The sequence below is a fragment of the Gossypium arboreum genome, chromosome 7, assembly GCF_025698485.1.
Source record: "Gossypium arboreum isolate Shixiya-1 chromosome 7, ASM2569848v2, whole genome shotgun sequence".
Taxonomy (NCBI): domain Eukaryota; kingdom Viridiplantae; phylum Streptophyta; class Magnoliopsida; order Malvales; family Malvaceae; genus Gossypium; species Gossypium arboreum.
This window is the reverse complement of record NC_069076.1, coordinates 8,661,010-8,675,952: the sequence shown is the minus strand read 5'-3', so window position 1 is coordinate 8,675,952 and position 14,943 is coordinate 8,661,010. Positions and strand designations below refer to the sequence as shown.

Genomic DNA, 14,943 nt, shown 5'->3' with positions numbered 1-14,943 from the left:
GATAATGAGTCATATCCCTCTGAATATTAGACGAAACAAAGAGCTTAGATTTATCCAAATTCATAATCAAACTCGAGGCTTCACCAAAATCCCTTAAGAAATCTCGAATCATAACTATATGGTCCACTTTTGTTTATGCAAACAACAATAGGTTATCGGAAAAAAATAAATGAGAAATCGTAAATCCATGTCGCGACAACTTATATGGTTTCTAAATCCCATATTCTTCCCATTCAAAAATCATTTTTGATAAATTTTTCATGACCAAAATAAAAAGATATGGAGATAAGGGATATCTTGTTGGAGACACCTCTGATGTGTAAACTCTTCCCACATCTAGTCATTCCAAAGAGTAACTGAACAAGAACACAAAAAAATTATCAATTGCATAAGACTCATCGGTAACTCAAAATCCAACAGTACCCTCTCTAGAAAGTTCCAATTAACATTGTCATATTTCTTGTGAAAATCTTTTGATGTTTATCAAAGAAGAAATTAGAGAACTTAAGAAACAAAAATGAGCATCAAAGAAAAAAAATAGATTTTATTTCATTCAACAAAGCATCACAAGTTTTAAATTCAATCAACTTACCAAACACTAACTACTACCACTAAGTAAACTTGAAACTTGTAAAACATTACTTGCACACGTTGATAAGCTGACTAATTAGCTCAATTAGCACCTAAACACCATGTACATGACCAAACTAAACTTCAAAACTTGACAAAAATACAAAATGTAGTAAATTGTTTAAAAAGGAATTTGAGATAAAAGATTAAAAAAAAATTACATGGATAAAGTACTTCCATTGAGTACCTCAATGGTTGTATAATCGTTAGATGTGAAACATCAATTTCGTTCTTGTGGGGATGATGAAGAATTTCTTCGTCCTAAAGTATCATATCTAAGTGTCATAGGGGTATTGATGTATCTTGCAAATAAAACCAGACCTGATATAACTTTTGCCATAAACTCGTTAACAAGATTTAGTTATTCTCCAACACGTTAACATTGGAATAAAATTAAACGTGTATTTAGATATCTCAAATTGACCATTGATATGGGGTTATTTTATTCAAATGGTTCAAAATCCCTATTAGTTAGCTATACTGATGTTAAATGTTTATTAGATCCACATAAAGGTCGATCTTAAACGGGATATTTATTTACATGTGGAGGTACTATCATATCACGGCATTCAACAAAGTAGACATTAATCGTCACCTCCTCAAATCATGTAAAATAATTGCAATGCATAAGGCAAGCCGAGAATGTGTTTGGATAAGGTCATTGACCCAACATATTCAGAAGAGGTGTAATTTGCTTTTACAAGAAAAAATATCAACTATCTTACACAAAAATAATGCAACATGTATAGCTCAATTGAATAGTGGTTACATCAAATGTGATAGAAGGAAACATATTTCACCTAAATTATTCTTCACTCATGATCTTGAGAAAAAATGTGATATAGGAGTTCAACAAATTCATTCTAGTGATAATTTAGCAGATCTATTTACCAAGGCATTACCAATTTCAACGTGTGAAAGACGACTACATAAGACTAGAATGCGTCGACTCAAAGATGTAATGTGATGCTGCCACTAGGGGGAGTCAAAAACATGTTGCACTCTTTTCCTTTAACCAAGGTTTTGTCCGACTGGATTTTCTTGGTAAAGTTTTTAACGAGGCAACTTTAATAATAGATTGCATGCTCTTTTTCCTTCAATAGGTTTTAATCCCAAAAGGCTTTTCCTAATAAGGTTTTAGCGAGACACATTTTCGTTAATGGACATCCAAAGGAGAGTGTTGTAAATTCATTGATAAATGGATGTTCATAACCCCCTCAAATTTGTCCTATTATAACCCTCAAAGGATGAATGTTCATAACCCCTAAATTTATTATCTTGTAAACCCTAAATCATTTGTAAGTACCTTAATATTGGTTATTAATGCTGCTTTGTAACTTATGGTACTTGAAGCCCTATAAATAGAGGGCATATACAAGCTTATTGTATTCTAAGTGAAAGTTGAATTATCTTTTCTTTTTTCTTTTTTTTTTAATTCTTCTTTCTTGTATAATCTATAATCCTCTTAACTCATAACAATAATACAATTATCATATTTCTCTTTAGTAAAGAATAAAACTTTGGATCTTGAATGAGTAAATTTCTTTCCTTTGAACGTACATGATGCAATCAAGACATGAACGACAATGTTACAAAACTAATGTTACATATAATATTAGGTTCCATTTAGTTTTGAAAATATATTTTATTTTTATTTTTTAATTTTAGAAAATAGTTTTATTTTTTATTTTTTGAAAATTGAAAAACATGTTTGATAAATATAAATAAAAATTTGTCTTCAATAATGAAAACATGTTTGTTAATTATTATTTTTCTATAATAGAAACATGAGAAATAAAATAAAATAAATTATATGAATTTGAACAAGGATATCAAATTTAATATATGAAAAATTGTTGATGAAAAAGGCTTAATACTTAATTTGGTGCATAAATTTGACATAGTATTTGCATTTTTTAGGTCTAATGTGGTACTTGTATTTAACAAAATTTATGCATTTTAATACCTGAAGATAACTGTTAGGACTAAAGTTGTTCAAGACTAATAACTCGACTCTTGAACACAACTTGTTTAAACACTTCTTCAAACAAGACCTTTAGGATAGCCCAAGTACCATGAGATGTCGGCAATTTGACTTAGGCCTACATATATGTTTTTACCATAAGCATATGGACTCTAGGACTTATTTCTTTTCATCTTACAACTTGGTGATCAGATAATGTTCATCCTTATCCTTTAAGTTATTTATTGGGTGATTTATCTTATGTATTTAATTGGATAATAAGGTTGTATTTTGAGATAAATTTTGGAGGCTTTTATTCTAGATTATTATGCACAAAATTAAAATATTTATATCTAAAAAAATTGATCTGATATGTAGCCTCATTTGACCTATAAATAGGCAGCTATTTAGAATGTGAAGATGCAATTTTTGAAGAGTGCTTCTGTTGATTTTGTTAGTTTACTTGTTGTCTGACTTTTACTTGGATTATGCACTTGTTTCTTAGGCTTTATTAGAGAGTTTTAATGGTTGAGTTGTGAGGTTTCTAGTGTGAGTGATTTGTAACAAGTTGGGGTTATCTATTAAAATTGTGATTATTTTTTTATGTAAGGGTAGATAGGGTTTTAGCCTATAGGTTACTAGATCAATTGTTGAATAAAATCATTTACTGAGCGAAACTCCGTAATATTGGTGAATCTGAACTGCGTTAATAAATCTCGTGTTTATTTCCCTTATTTTTTTTTTTTGCTTATTGCCTATTTCTGTTCGAATTCATATTCAAACATTTGTTTGAACAATGATGCCTAAACACATTGTCTGAACAGTGAATTGAATAGAGGAACAAACTAGGGTTCCTACAATAATGATATTAATTTTCATCAAATCAAACCTAAAACTAAATTAAACACTAAAAATATTAATATTGTTACTTTTAGATACCAAAATATATAACTAGAACTCGAGTACCACATTAAACCAAATGTCAAACTTGAATACTGATAATATATATATTTTTTCTTTCATATAATTTAAATTGGGACCAATTCATTTAAACCTTTATTTTCAATATTTTTCAATTTTCAGTTTGAAAAACATCCTGAAACCAAATTGAGCCTTAGCCTTGCATTCTCAAAAAAGACCCCGAGTCGACTACTTAAAAACAACAAAAAGTTGAAATTGGGGTCTAGAATTTAGACATCATGGTATGAACATTCAACCATTCTTCGCCACTCACATGACTCCTGATCATGCCACAAAAATGTCTGCCACATTCTAAAGTAAGCTTTGGAATTTAACTCACTTTTGTCGCGTCTAAGTTCATACTAGAAGTAGGGCATACTGATTCAGTATTTGATTTTTGAAAAAATATAAACTAAAATCCTAATATGTGCCTCACAAAGTACACTCCAGATGAGTAATAAAACGTAGTTCCTGCTAAAAACACATTTATATGAAATTGGAGATTTCTCATTGCACATTCGAAGCCACAGAATGGAAGTTCGTACATGAAGACAACATATCATAAGACAACTAATTTACTTTTACATGATTAATAAACTATTAACCGACAATTCATTGAAGGTTTCATACATTAAAATGAAACAGCAAACTTAACACTCTAATTTACCAACAAAGCAACATATTCTAACTCGCACATCAGACAGTCAGGGATTTGCTCTAAAACCATGACGCTCATTTGGCTGAGACTCTGTTTTAGCGGGGATGATATTGTACCCATGGAGCAGATCACGGATTTTGGAATACATAAGTGAAGGGTCACCTCCACTACTACTCTGCGATGCCCGTGAGGACTCCTGCAGCTTTATTTTTTCAAACAAATATTGCTTCTCAGCCTCTGCCTCACTCAACCGTAGTTTCAGGTAACTGCTAGCATACTCTTCTTCCGATTTATCAGACTTTGCAAGTGCAATCCTTTGAAGCCTCTCAGCCTCTCGTTTTGCCTCATTGGCCTTAAGCTGGAACATATCAGCCTCTGCCTGTTTAAGCCTTACAATCCTCTCCAGCTCTTCTACTTGCAGCTTCTTTTTTTGTCTCTCCAGCTTCAGTTCTGCTACTTCCTTGGCCTTATCCTCAAGCTCCCGATCACAAGCATCAAGAGCCAAGCGAGCTTTCTTGAACATCCTCATCTTCTCATCAGCCACCATTTCCATCTTTCTTATGGCCTCCTGGACTACATCTGCAATTCGATTGCACGCCTCTTGTGGTGCTATCAGACGTCCACCTTCCCCATTTTCCAGACTTGTCGGAGAATCCATATCAAGCTCTATACAAGGAATAACAATTATTTAAATTCAAGCAATAAAATCTTACTATTCAAAGAACAAAAATGTTTTAGATGCGATATGAAATGTCGGGAATAGTTGAATTCATGATATTTCTTTAATATAACCCATCAAGCACCCCCGTTTTAAGACTCCTTTATAACTAGTCCAAGGTTAGGAACTCTTTTTCATTGTAGGTTATTCTCATGGCAGGTATTTTAACAAGAGAAAAGCCCCCTCAATCAAAGCAGATTTTCCTAGAATTGTCCAATGTGAGTCTTTTCTTATTCGAAGTCTAACAATTCTTGGGGATTTGCTCTTTATGCCTTCTGAATTGAAGTTTTGATCTTTACTTTCTTTTTTCACAGATTTCCAGTGTTTTCCTAAAATAGGCCATCTTAAATCTTATTTGAAACACCCAGCAGATACCAAGATCAGCCAAACCAATAAGTAGTCCTAAATCTTACTTGAAACTCTCAAGCATATATCCACATCAGCCAAGCTTAATAAGCACTCGTAAATCTTCCTTGAAATAGTCATGCAGATAGCCACATCAGCCAAACATAATAAGCAGTCCTAAAACAAACTTGTAAATCTCAAGTACACATGAACCACAACAAAATTAACATCGCCATTGCAACCCAACCACAAGTTACTTTTGACACAGACCATTCACAACCAGAGCAGTGAACAGGTTTGTTCCTTTCCATTTGCTTGCAGCTATCAAGATTGAATCTTTTCCATCCAAAAAAAAAAAAAAACCCTAAAACCCCAATTTCTCGTTTCTAATCCAAGTCCTAAAACCACAACACCTAGCTCATGATCAACTTCTACTGTAAACCCCCGCAGCACCCTTGTTATGTAAATGCTAGAGTAAAAAAATTGTCCCAATCAGAAACTGAGTAGCAGTTTGAGTCACAAACAGTAATGCAGATTTCTCCAAAAGGGCACGGAGAATTTCAGCAAGACTTATCACACATATTAAACCAGAAAAGCAACTTGCAATATAAAGTTAATATTTATAAATCAAACGTTCCAAATAACTTCATGTCCTAAAAAGTTTAGGCTCTGTTTGGTTTCTGAAATTATTTTTTATTTTCATTTTTGACAATAGTTTTCATTTTCTATTTTCTAAAAATTGAAAAACATGTTTAGTAAATAGAAAGAATAATTTCTTTTCAATAATGAGAACATGTTAGGTACCTATTTTTCTAAAATAGAAACATGAAAACTCATTGGCAAATAGAAGCAAAAATTTGTTTTCAATAATGAAAACATGAAAACATTATCGATTTGAACTAGGATAACAGATATGATGTTTAAAATTTATTAGAAATAATAATAATTTTGTGTTTATATGGGGTTTGAACCACTATAGCTAAACCCACTTTTTAGTAAAAACAAAGAAAACAACTTTTGATTGTTCTCTAATTTTTATTTTATTTCATTTTATTTCCAAAAATCATATTTATCACTTTCAAACCAAACACATTTTCTTCAGTATTTTTTATTTTCCAAGAAAAATGAAAAAGGGAGCCTTAAGATCCCAAACAACAAGCACCAGATAAAATTTGTGCTGTAACCAAAGCAGGATGGCAATTATACTGCATGACATGATTCACCTGTTGGGAAGGATCATCAGAAAGTTGATGAATAAATTGAAAGAAGAATACCTGCAAAACTGAGCTATATTTTCCATCACCAATACATTTTCACTGCATAACAAACAAAATTCCACATGATAATTCGAAAGATAATTAAAAAATCAGCCACATTGTACCTTGGAAAAATATTAATATCGATCTGCAAGCAGTGGATTCTGGTTGTCCACCCCTCATTTTTTCCAAAAGATCCTCACACTTCCAGAAGAGTTTCTTCCCTCTAGGGTCATCACTTCCGCGAAAAATCCTACTAACAAAATCAAGTTCTCTCATAAGAGCCTCCCTATCCCAGGCTGGAGCACAATGTTGGAAGACATCTTTGACCCAACCAAACAGCTCAGATGTTCGATTGCAAGCACGGCAGCGAAAAAGCATTTCAGTAGGACCTGATCCACTTTTAACAGAAGGGCCCATACAAATTTGCCCATCACGAATAGCACAATCAGTATGAGTCCAATGGGAGCATAAATCACAACCAATCCAGCGGCAGGTATTTACTTCAAAATCAAACTTGTTGCAGATGACACACATGCATAGATTGCAAAAACCATTCCTATTGGCGCATAGTTCACAGGTGCAGTCATCTGCGGGTAGCTGGTTTTGACATGCAATGTTTCTGCATCTTTTGTACACAAAAACCTCAATGAGAGAAGTTTGGGATAAACTGATGTTTGGATGCAGGAATGCCTGAATTCCTGTATTTATTGCAACGAGGATTTCGAGCTGTGCCCGGTGTGCTCTAATCAATGTCTTTGCTGTCAAATCAGATCTACTTTGAACAAGCTTCTGCAGAATCAAAAACTCTTCCCTGTTTTGTGACCCTCCATTGCCTTCCAGAATAGCCTTGAGTTGATTCTTTAGCTCATCTAGAAATTCATCAGGTAGGCGATGCATCTTTTCAGAGATAACATCAACTCTTTCTCTTGCGATGTCTCTAAGAGTTATCTTATCAGCACTAGAAACACGACGAATGACAGATTGCTCAGGGCAGTCATTTTCTATTTTCCCATTTTCCATCTTCTTTGCTGTGACAGCATCAGCAGTAGGCCAAGTCTCTTGTGAGCTAGCACTCTCAGTTGGGGATTCATGAACGTTATCTGAGTTCGATCTAGGTTCTTGAGCATCAGGTGACAAGCGATGTTCAGAGGAGACTAAAGACAACGAAGTTTGTAAGCTCCCTGGTCGTGGTTGTTGCCGTGGGGGCAACATCTTCGATGAATGCTGGTGGTTAATATTAGAACCCGACGATGTTCCCATAAATAAAATCTTGATTACTCTGCAAATAAAAGCAACTCAAAGAGTCATTGTCTAGCACAACATAGAATACAAAATAACATAAATTTAAAGCTCTTTATATTGAAGTTCATGCTTGATTTTTGCGATTTTCATTTTTCCTTCATAAAAGTTGCTTAAAATTAGAAGCAAACGGTAAGAACCAAATCATTATCGTTGAAAGTGCCTGCGAAACAATTTAACAAGTAATACTATTCCAATATATTTTTCTCCATATAAAACGAAGAGCGTGCATTTCAAAACAACAAAAAGACCAATTTCTGTAGTCTCGGTCCTTAGAATCCGAAAAAGAGGACCAATTTTGGGAAGGGTTTTATCCATCTTTACTTCATGATGGAAACTCAATTGACCAAATAGTTTTTAATCCAAATCCAAATGCATATCAACATCCAAGAACTTGAGACTTTTCAAAACCACCTTAAATTCGTTCCTTTCAAACAATAATTCTTCAGATCTCGTGAAGTCCCCCAGTTCGAAACCCAGCAATGAAACTCCCCCAAATCGAAATTCAACCAAGTAAGAAATCTTTTATAAAGCGAGAAACCCTAAAACCAGAAAGTAGCACATTTTGCTAATCGAACGAGGTCGAAAACTCAAAATGAAACGAAAATCAAGAGAGAAAACCCTAAAATTGATAAACCATAAGAAAAAGAAAAGAAAATACCTTTAACGAAGATTGGATCGAAACGGTCAGAACGGAGAGAGAGAAGAAGAGATTGACCAATGACCGGAGTCAGAGAGCCGTTCGAGAAAATGAGGATGTTTTTTTTTCTTTAAATTATATAGCTTTTTTATCCAAAGGCTCACATTGTTTCCAGGATATGCAACGGTGATGCCGTCTTGGGATAAAAATGTAATTTTCAAAAGTTCTGTCTGCCTCTTCTACTTTTTCTTTTTTTTGAATGAAAAACCTCATACTTTTTCTGATAATAGAAAGAAAGGGTCAAAATAAAATTAAAAGAAAAAAGTATACTAAAAAGAAAGTGCAACATAATTTCTTTTTCTTTTTCTTAAATATATTCCACATGTTGAATATTGTATTTAGCCGAAATTTTTTGTTTTTTAACAGGTAAAACATGTAAAATAGTGACAAATTCAAGAGTTTGGGTATCCATGGTCTTAATCTCATGACTTATTGTGACATCTTTTTCCATATATATATATATATATATATATATATAATAATCCAAGTCAAATTTTAAAATGTACATTCTCGGTTTCCATATTTAATCATTTTAAATTACTTACATTTTACCAAAAATAATATCAAAGATGTTGAGGGTTTAACCCCTCAAGATAATTTTTGTTTTGTTGAAGTAACTTTAAGGAGTACATTATAAAAATTAAGTATTGTTTTCTGTTAGGGTTGTCTTCCAACTCTATCGAGAGATCTAGCTGATTCAAAGAGTAAGAATATCTCAGAGTGCTTAAATATGCAAAACCCGTGATAAGTTGAAGAGTTTATACACGGTGAGATTTGATCCTATAACCTATAGTACCATCCTCTCTCATAAATGACATATGTGCTATAGGCTACTGAAACAAGTCCTACCATACACACTCTTCAATTTGAAATGGTTTTATTTGTTAAAGCTCTTGAATGTATTTATTTTATGAAACCATCAATTTTTTTTACAAAGTTAAGAGGTAAAACTTGCCTCGTGTAATATACCTTTGACCTGTGAATTTGTAAGAGTCTCAATATAGTCAGAATATATTAACAATAATAAATATTAAATTTTGGTTTTTGAAGATTAGAGAATTTGAAAAAGAGTTTGTGAATAAGTTAAAAGAAATTTATTATTTAAAAATAGAAGTGATAAGATTCTCACTCTTTTTCAAATTAAATTAGGAATATGATCTCGCATTGTAGGATTAAATTTTAATATTTAAAAATAAAATTAATTTTTATTGATTTTATATTTTACAAAATTTTAAATTTAAAATTATAGATTAAAAGTTTTCAAATATTATAAAATTAAAGTGATTATAAATAAGTTATAATTAAAAGAATATTATTATTATTATGTACCATGGAAAGCTAAATCAAATTTTAGATGAAAAGTTTGTCAATTTTATTTAAGATAAGTGGATTACATAAATTTAAAAAGAAAAGTTATTAAAAGCTAAATTGTATACAACATGTTACATTTTTATATAAAATGATTTAATTTATCTATAAAATATTTCTTTTTAAAATTTATCAAAATATATATACGTGTGTATAGTTAAATTAAAATATTAAAAGTAACAATTTCATAAAACTTAGAGTTTTCATTAAATATGAAGACATTTACCCACTAAAAATAATATAATATAAAAATTGGTTATCTCAACAAAAATTATGAAGGTCAATTATCTAAATGAATTTAAGAAAATAAAATGATTGATAAATTTCAATTTTCTTTTTCAAGATTAATTTTGTTAGCTTATATAAATATTAAATATAAAAAAATTAAGACACGTGTAATAGAGTTATTATATTGCCATTGAAAATCAATTTTAAATATATTTAATTTTTAAAAATATATAATTTTAAAAGAATAATTAAAACACAATCAACCATAATAACAAAATTTCCAACTGAACCTAATAATGATATAAATTTACTTTTCAATTTTTCTGTTTCAACTTTTTAAAAAAATTTATTATCATTTAATTGCTATTTATTCCATCTTGAAAGATTTCTACTCAAATTGTTTAAATAAATTATTTTCGTTAATGAAGTTAATAATAATAAGTTTAAGATATTCTCTTTCATGAAAGAAGTTACATTCTCATGTGTGGAGGTTTTAAATTGTTGGAATTTAGTTATCAAGACATCATGTATATTTTAACATTAAAAATCAATATTTTATTTTAATATTAATATATTATAATTTAAATAATATTATTAGTAATTTTTATAGGTTATTTATTATATATATTGTTAAATTAACTTATTTTAATGTTAAAATTGTTAAAATATGAATTCTTTTAATTTTATATTATTTTTACTTTATTTTAATCAATGAATGTAATTAAATTTTATTATATTTAAAAATATAAATTTAATGTTATAAATATTATTAATATGTGTATTCTTTTAACTATATGTTAAGCTTTAATATCATTAATTTTAATATTATAATAAGAAAACCTAATTTAATTAAGTAAAATCTTAAAATAAAAAATTTATTTAAAATCAAAATATATAAAAATTATAAAAAATTAAACAAATGCATGTAATAAATTAAAAATTAAAAGGCAATGAGTAAAAGAATAATTTATCTAAATTATTTTATAAAATTATATTGTTATTATAATATATATATATATATATATATATATTTCCTTGTTATTTTTACTAAAAAATCAAATGAATTTTTGTTATTTAAATTAATACATCAGTTGCGGATTGTTATTCACTGTTCATGATTATACTAAAAAATTAAACCACCTCACGATTTGAACTATTTTTAGAAATAAAAAGATATATATGTAAAATTAAATTACAAACCAAATCACTCATAAAGGATATAATTAATTAATTTCCATAGAATAAAATTTCAATAATGATAAATGATACATTAAAGTTGATTTAAAATTTCAAAAATAAAATACAAGTTTGAGTTGATGTTAGTGTGCTTAAACACATTTTGTCATCCTCTTTTTTACAGGTCAGATGGTCGATTTTAGTTGCATATTTATTAATAGATTATGCAAGGTTTAGATCAATCTCATAAAATATGCAACAAATTACAAATGATTCTTAAAGAGTTTTGGTAATAGAAAAGTATGTATTACAAAAGAATTTTCAATTTTGTAAGACAATGTAAATTGTTTTTGTATAATAAAACAAACTTATCCAAAAATTAATGTAATTTATAAAGAATTAATGAGAGAAAATAGAAAAAGTATGAATACTTTCTCATAAATACTACAATGAGATGTAAATAAGGATAAAAATAAATTAGTGAAATTGACAATCGTGGGGTGTGACTCGTATATTTTGGACAGGTTGCAAGTATTTTAGATAAGAATCAACAAGCAATCGGAAAAGGGCCAAAATAGGCCAGACGTCGGGATGAGGAGCATCAGCTCATCGAGATGACGCGATGAACGACATTGTGACGAGGCGAATGGGACATTGCGATCTCACAACGTGTTCTCCTATTTGACAGCAGCATTTTAGACTTCAAGTAGGACTTCTTCTCCTAATTAGATTTTGATTATTCTAGAGATATTTTAGTATGATTAGAACGCTAATCTTAATCTATTTAAAGAGGCCTTGTATCATTGTTTTGATATGTCAATCACTAAGGGCGTTTTCTTAAAGGCGACAAAATATAGTTACATATGAGTTTTAGTGAGAGCTTCGTGGTAATTATAGAGAGTTATTATACCTCTTTTGTGAGTGCTCTATAAGATTTAAAGTTTTGTTTACCGGTTTGCTCTTTGGAATTTTGAGCTTTGTATTCGAGGTTTTGGGTATTGCACATTTAGTACTTTTAGGTTTATTTTCTCCATATTGTACTCTCGTTTATTTACTCATTTAGTGAGAAATAGAGGCTTCATTTGTCTGTGATTTTTTCTTCTTTGAGAGTTTTCCAATTAAAATATTTGTATTTATTTCTTTTCACTTTTACTAACTCATCGTTTATACTGGTCAATCTCCAACAATAATGACATGCTTACTAACAATATAATATAGCAAAACATTTATATATATTGCCAAATATTTATAAAAATTTAATTTTTTTTAATATAAACATTTATAAATAGAATATCTTTGGTGCACTTTGGATTGCCATGGATGCCCATGATCCTTGGTCCATACTTAAATATCTTGATTTTTTACCCTTATTTTCTTGTACCATACTAAAACATTTGCCTTTGGTAGAAATTCAAAAGCTTGAGAAATTATATAAATTGAAACATAAAAACTTAAATATGATTTTAGTACATTTAAAAAAAAAATATTACCTCCGATATAATGTAATTGCATCAAATTTATGTGATCCATTTTATCAAAATAAACAAACATAAATACAACTTAACAGGATTCACTGGTAGATCAAAAATCTTAGGTTTGGATGCCCACCCCACCCTTTATTTAAGTAAAAATAATGCACCTAAAATACCAAAGAATTTGTGAGGTGTTGCTGCGGATTTAACTAAAAAAAAAAAACTTAAAACGTGTGAATATGGAATAATCATATACTTAAATTGACCTTATAACATCAATATCCAAGAGTAAAACGTAAGATTTATTTTTCTTCCAAACAAAACGTATGCATTGTAAATATTACAAAATCAACCTGCTACATGAAAAAGTAAAACTTCAACAACTAAATTTCACAAACTCAAGAAGTAAGTAGTGTGGTAATCAAATTTTAGATTCAATTGATAGGTTCAATCCAATCTAAAAATGGGTTAAAAATTTTGCTCAGGCGTGATCTAAATAAAATACTAAAATTTAGGTCCAGTCCAAGTCGCCCGTACTAAAATTTTTATTTTATTTTAATATAAAAATTTAAAAATATAATTCATCAAAAACACTAAAACATTCAAATAAATGTTTCCCAACAAATTGAAAATAAGTTTAAAAAGTCTTTATATATAAATAACACTAAGATATGTGCAATTTAACAAGAAAATACATTTAAAATAGTAACAAAAATAACAAAAAACATAATTATACAATATCTAAACAATAACAATAAATGGTAGTAACATAATAGTGAAATGACAGAGAAAAAGTAGGAAAACATCAACAAAACAGTAGAGTTTTTTTTTTTTTTTGTAAATTCAAGCAGAGCAAAAAAAACCTTACTCGAGGCTTGACCAATTTTCTAAACGGGCCTTAATTTTTATCCAAACCAATTTTTTGAGCCTTATTTTTACTCAAACTCTCTCACTTTTCAAATGGATCTTTGGGCCGCATACAAGTCTAACCATTAATAGAAATATATAGAAGATAATAAAGAATTGAAAATTTATCCGAATAGAAATAGAAATTACTGTTTTAATATTCTAAATTAATGCTAATGGTAATCACTAATTTAACTCTATTAACCTAAATAAAAGTATATTAAAAGGACTATAATAACCTTACTTATTTTAAAAGAAATGTATTAAAAGACCATTTTAACTCTATTTATTCACTAGGCTCTCTATTTTATATTATATATAGATTATAACTGTAAAACATTTTTAAAGTAAACAGCAAGTTATGTCGAGTAATATGTGGCGTTTTAGTTTCTTAATTATGGAACTTCTTTTATTGAAAATTAAATGATGTCGCCAAGTTTACATTCATTATTTAGGGCAACTTTTAAAAATTTCTTTTTATCTATTTTACATTTTAAATTCTCTAATACAATATGAAATAACAAAATTGTTCTATACATGTTTTTTTAAGTTTTAAAGAATTAAGGGATTGACAAGTATATTATAAGATTTAATAAAAATAAAAATACTAAATATATAAATAAATATGACATTTGTTACACTCTTAACCAGTTTATAGAATCGAAAAACTCTAAAGATATTAAATAATTACCCTAAAAATTATATAAAAATAAATAAATTTTAAGGATATGTGTATGATTAAATTAATATACCAAGACATATACAACTCTTATTTATAAAATATATAAATTAAGCTCCAACACAATTTAATTGATGATGAATATCTGGTTTGGTGGTTTTTTTTTTTGTATTTACCAAATATAAATAAATTTTATGAAAATAGATAGACTTCAAAATTATGAAGCAAACTATATCAAATTCTACAGTACAGTGAAATCGATTTTCAAGTTGAACCGACTTTCATGGAAGTCAGCAGCACCTCTAGGAGCCGACTTTCTCTACCTGTTCTTTTTCATCATTTTTGGAAGGCTTGCAAAGGCGTTCTTACTTGCTAACAACCTTTCATTTTTGTGTTCTTTTCATTCTATTAGAAGAGGTATATTTAAGCTTGATGATTGACTCTGTTTAAGGAATTCATGCTCTTCCTGCTTATTATCGTGGAGCCATGGGAAGATTGCTGGTGTATTATTGCAGTTTTGAGTGATTTCACAATACCTTTATGTTTTGCGATATGATAAGGTAAAGTTCAGCAGCTGTAAAG

At 29.3% G+C, this 14,943-nt stretch overlaps 1 protein-coding gene across 1 annotated transcript; it reads right to left on the bottom strand.

The window, feature by feature from the left end:
• Positions 1-4,038: 4,038 nt before the first annotated feature.
• On the bottom strand, positions 4,039-8,721 carry LOC108469842 (OBERON-like protein). Its single transcript, XM_017770904.2, has 3 exons — positions 8,494-8,721; positions 6,656-7,812; positions 4,039-4,877 (listed from the first exon to the last, which is right to left on the bottom strand). The coding sequence occupies exons 2-3, from the start codon at positions 7,791-7,793 to the stop codon at positions 4,258-4,260; spliced, it is 1,758 nt and encodes a 585-aa protein (XP_017626393.2). The 5' UTR covers positions 7,794-7,812; positions 8,494-8,721; the 3' UTR covers positions 4,039-4,257.
• Between the last annotated feature and the right edge of the window lie 6,222 nt (positions 8,722-14,943).

Coding starts and splice junctions, on each gene's coding strand:
- LOC108469842 (XM_017770904.2), bottom strand. CDS start 7,793: ATGGGAACATCGTCGGGTTCTAATATTAACCACCAGCATTCATCGAAG. Junction 4,878..6,655: donor GATATTAATATTTTTCCAAG/GTACAATGTGGC, acceptor TTCCTTGTATAG/AGCTTGATATGGATTCTCCG.